The 2,930-nt window shown below is 42.3% G+C and overlaps 1 protein-coding gene across 1 annotated transcript; it reads right to left on the bottom strand.

Moving 5' to 3' along the window:
* Window positions 1-361: 361 nt before the first annotated feature.
* LOC137659791 (tigger transposable element-derived protein 1-like) lies at window positions 362-1,516 on the bottom strand. The gene has a single exon (XM_068394590.1). It carries the CDS (start codon window positions 1,514-1,516, stop codon window positions 362-364), a length of 1,155 nt encoding a protein of 384 aa, XP_068250691.1.
* Between the last annotated feature and the right edge of the window lie 1,414 nt (window positions 1,517-2,930).

Genomic DNA, 2,930 nt, shown 5'->3' with positions numbered 1-2,930 from the left:
TTTAACAGTATGATGAAGATGAAGAAGATGAAGAGGATTTACTGTGCAGGTTAATGAGAGCTTTACTTCCCCTCAGGTGATGCCTCATCGTCAGTTGATAGAGGCGTCGGATCGTTGACGGCAGCTTCTGATAGAGCTGGAGAAACTGCAGGAGGCGACGTAATGGCTCAGTGGGAAACCGGAGAGGCAGCAGAAGGAGTATCCATCGTTTCTGCAAGAGGTTTTCGGCTCACTAGGAACATTGTTGTCATTGTTTTTCCATCTGAGCAAAGATGCTCTTATACAATGACAGTGCACCATCAATACAGTTACTGAATTCGATGGCTCTGACCCTATTATCATCGATCTCCTGCACTTTTTGTTACATAGCCCATATCATGTTGCAGAACTCTTGTAGGTTGTCCATGGTAAGGACACATTCTTCAGCTTCATCGTCGTTGCCAACGTCCGCTGCCTCTTCTTCTTCCTCATTCGCTGATCTTGTCATTTCGACGAGGTTCTCGTCGATTACGGGCTCCAAGTGGCACTCAATCAGTGTGTTGACGTCAGTCATCGTCATATCGTAGAAACTTTCATTGGCTACCAACTGTGCCAGCCTCACAGACTTATCTCCGGCGGAGTGGTATAGTTTATCTAGTGTAAATCCCTCATAGTCAAGAACAACTTCTGGCCACATATTTTTTCGACTTGCACTTAATGTTGGTTCTTTCATCTCATTAGGAGCTTTCTGAGTTCTGGCAAGGCATTTTACAATATTGTATTCCCGCCCATATCTCTTGAGGCCGAAGTGCTCGTCGCCTTCGCTGATGGAGGAGATGAGGCCATCCATCGTGGACCTTGTGTAGAGGGCCTTGAAGGCTCGAATGATCCCCTGATCCATTGGTTCTATGAGGGAAGTGGTGTTGGTGGGCAGGAACTCCACTTGGACCCCATTGTAATGGAGGTCCGTTGCATGTCCTCCTGCACACTCCATCAAGAGGAGGACCTTAAAGAGCAGTCCATTTTCCGCCATGTACAGCTTCACCTGCGAAATATAGCACTTCACGCACCAGTCGAGTATGACGGGTTTGGTTATATATACCATTTTATTACTCCTCCTATAGATGGGCAGTAGGGCTTTTTTTTTCAAATCCCAGGGATTCAAGGGCCTGAGAATGAAACCAGCAGCATTCCCGCACATGAGGAGAGTGACTCGATCTTTGTTGGCCTTGAACCCTGGCTTTTTCAGTTCGTCCTTGTAAAGGAACGTCCGGGACGGCATCCTCTTCCAGAAGAAGCTAGTCTTATTCATATTGAACACTTGCTCTGGGATATAGCCTCCATCTTCAATTAACTTTGGGAACTTGTCCACAACAAAACAAATAGTTTCCTCTTGGTCTGCTGAGGTGGCCTCCCAATACAAAGGAATGCTGCAGAGGCCAATCCTCCTCTTCAATCTCTCGAACCAGCCCCTGCTAGCAAGCAGAACCACATTTTTTTTGTGGTGTATGATCATCTTCTTCACCGTCTTCCTCATCTTCGTTGTCTTTATTTGATTTTCCTTCAGGAACTAGGCTATCATACAGTGCTTTGGCTTTGGTTTGAATCATGTTGGCATCGGGACTCACCTTTTTTTCGCGACAGTCCGTTATCCACATTGATAACGCATTCTTATTTGTACAATCCTCTAATTATGAGGAATCACAACACTCTTAGTGTCCTTGGAGAACGTTATTGAGGCAGCTTTACGTATTTTCATCTCATTTTTTTTTTATGTAGCGAACTGTTGATCCATTCACTTCGTAAATACGGGCAATAGACTCATAGTTACTGCCTGCCTTAAGCATGTCCAATAATCTAACTTTCTTATTCTCCATCATCATTTTTTTCTTCCTGGGTTCACTAAAGGATGTAGAGGGTATAGGACGTTTAGAAGCCATTTTCAAGGGCGTCGCAAGCACTATTTCGCACTAGAAAATCACAAGAGAATAGTTAAAAGTTCCATGCAGCAAGACTACGCTACACGAGCGAGAGAAAACAATGAATTAAGTCTCCCTTAGCGGGGTGGACGGCAAGGAGAGAGGCTGTGTAAAGCCTCTCGGTGCCTCGGCCAATCAGCTTTGCGAGATTCCGGACCCGAGATGGCCAGTGAATCAGAGAAGTGGGTTTTTAGTTACGGGCCATCTACGTGTTGATACATGATGTTATAATGTACTCTCTCAGCCTTTCTACTAGCACCCGTGTAACTTTTGCATAATTTTTTTCTCAGTTTTGGATGAATATTTTTTTAAAATATGTGATGCACTGAGGGCGCAGAACTTGAGACGCCAAATGGCAAGGGATTAGGGTACATTCCTTTATTTACACTTTATAGAAATACTTCTACGTGAGTGTGTAGGATATAGCCACATAAGAGAATAAACATGATAAAATTTAAAAGTTGGGAAAACGACGTAAAATGTCCTTGACTCTAATGGAAAAAAGCTTAAAATTACGAAAATAGAACCTAGTTACTAACCCTCGTGAATAGTCTTCAGATTTGGGGATAAAATCAACATATTTCAAAAATTGAGAGAGCTTCATTCCATAGTATCTAATTTGTAGGATTACATCTCTATATACTCTCATTTGTAGGAACCACGTCTTCAAAGGATCTCATTCGTAAGAACTACATCTTCATAGGTGAAGAGTGATTATAGAAACATGAATAATATGATATTGAGTTTAAAGTTTCGAAGAAGAGGTGTTTCTTGAAATCCTCAAATAAGAAGAAACTTCGGCTTATATTTAAGGGGGAAATGATAGTAAAACCTTAAAAGGAAAAGAATGTAAAGGAAAAAAATAGAGGCGCTGATGCTGGAGTGAAATAAAAAAAAAAGAGGAAAATAAAAGGAGCAAAAGGAATGGGGAAAATGGTGCCATGTTCTGGTGAAATACTGATGTAACTGTTT

This window comes from Palaemon carinicauda, chromosome 20 (genome assembly GCF_036898095.1).
Source record: "Palaemon carinicauda isolate YSFRI2023 chromosome 20, ASM3689809v2, whole genome shotgun sequence".
Classification (NCBI taxonomy): domain Eukaryota; kingdom Metazoa; phylum Arthropoda; class Malacostraca; order Decapoda; family Palaemonidae; genus Palaemon; species Palaemon carinicauda.
The sequence above is the reverse complement of the archived record's forward strand: the minus strand, read 5'-3'. Positions and strand labels throughout refer to the sequence as shown.

Coding starts and splice junctions, on each gene's coding strand:
- LOC137659791 (XM_068394590.1), bottom strand. CDS start 1,516: ATGAGGAAGACGGTGAAGAAGATGATCATACACCACAAAAAAAATGTG.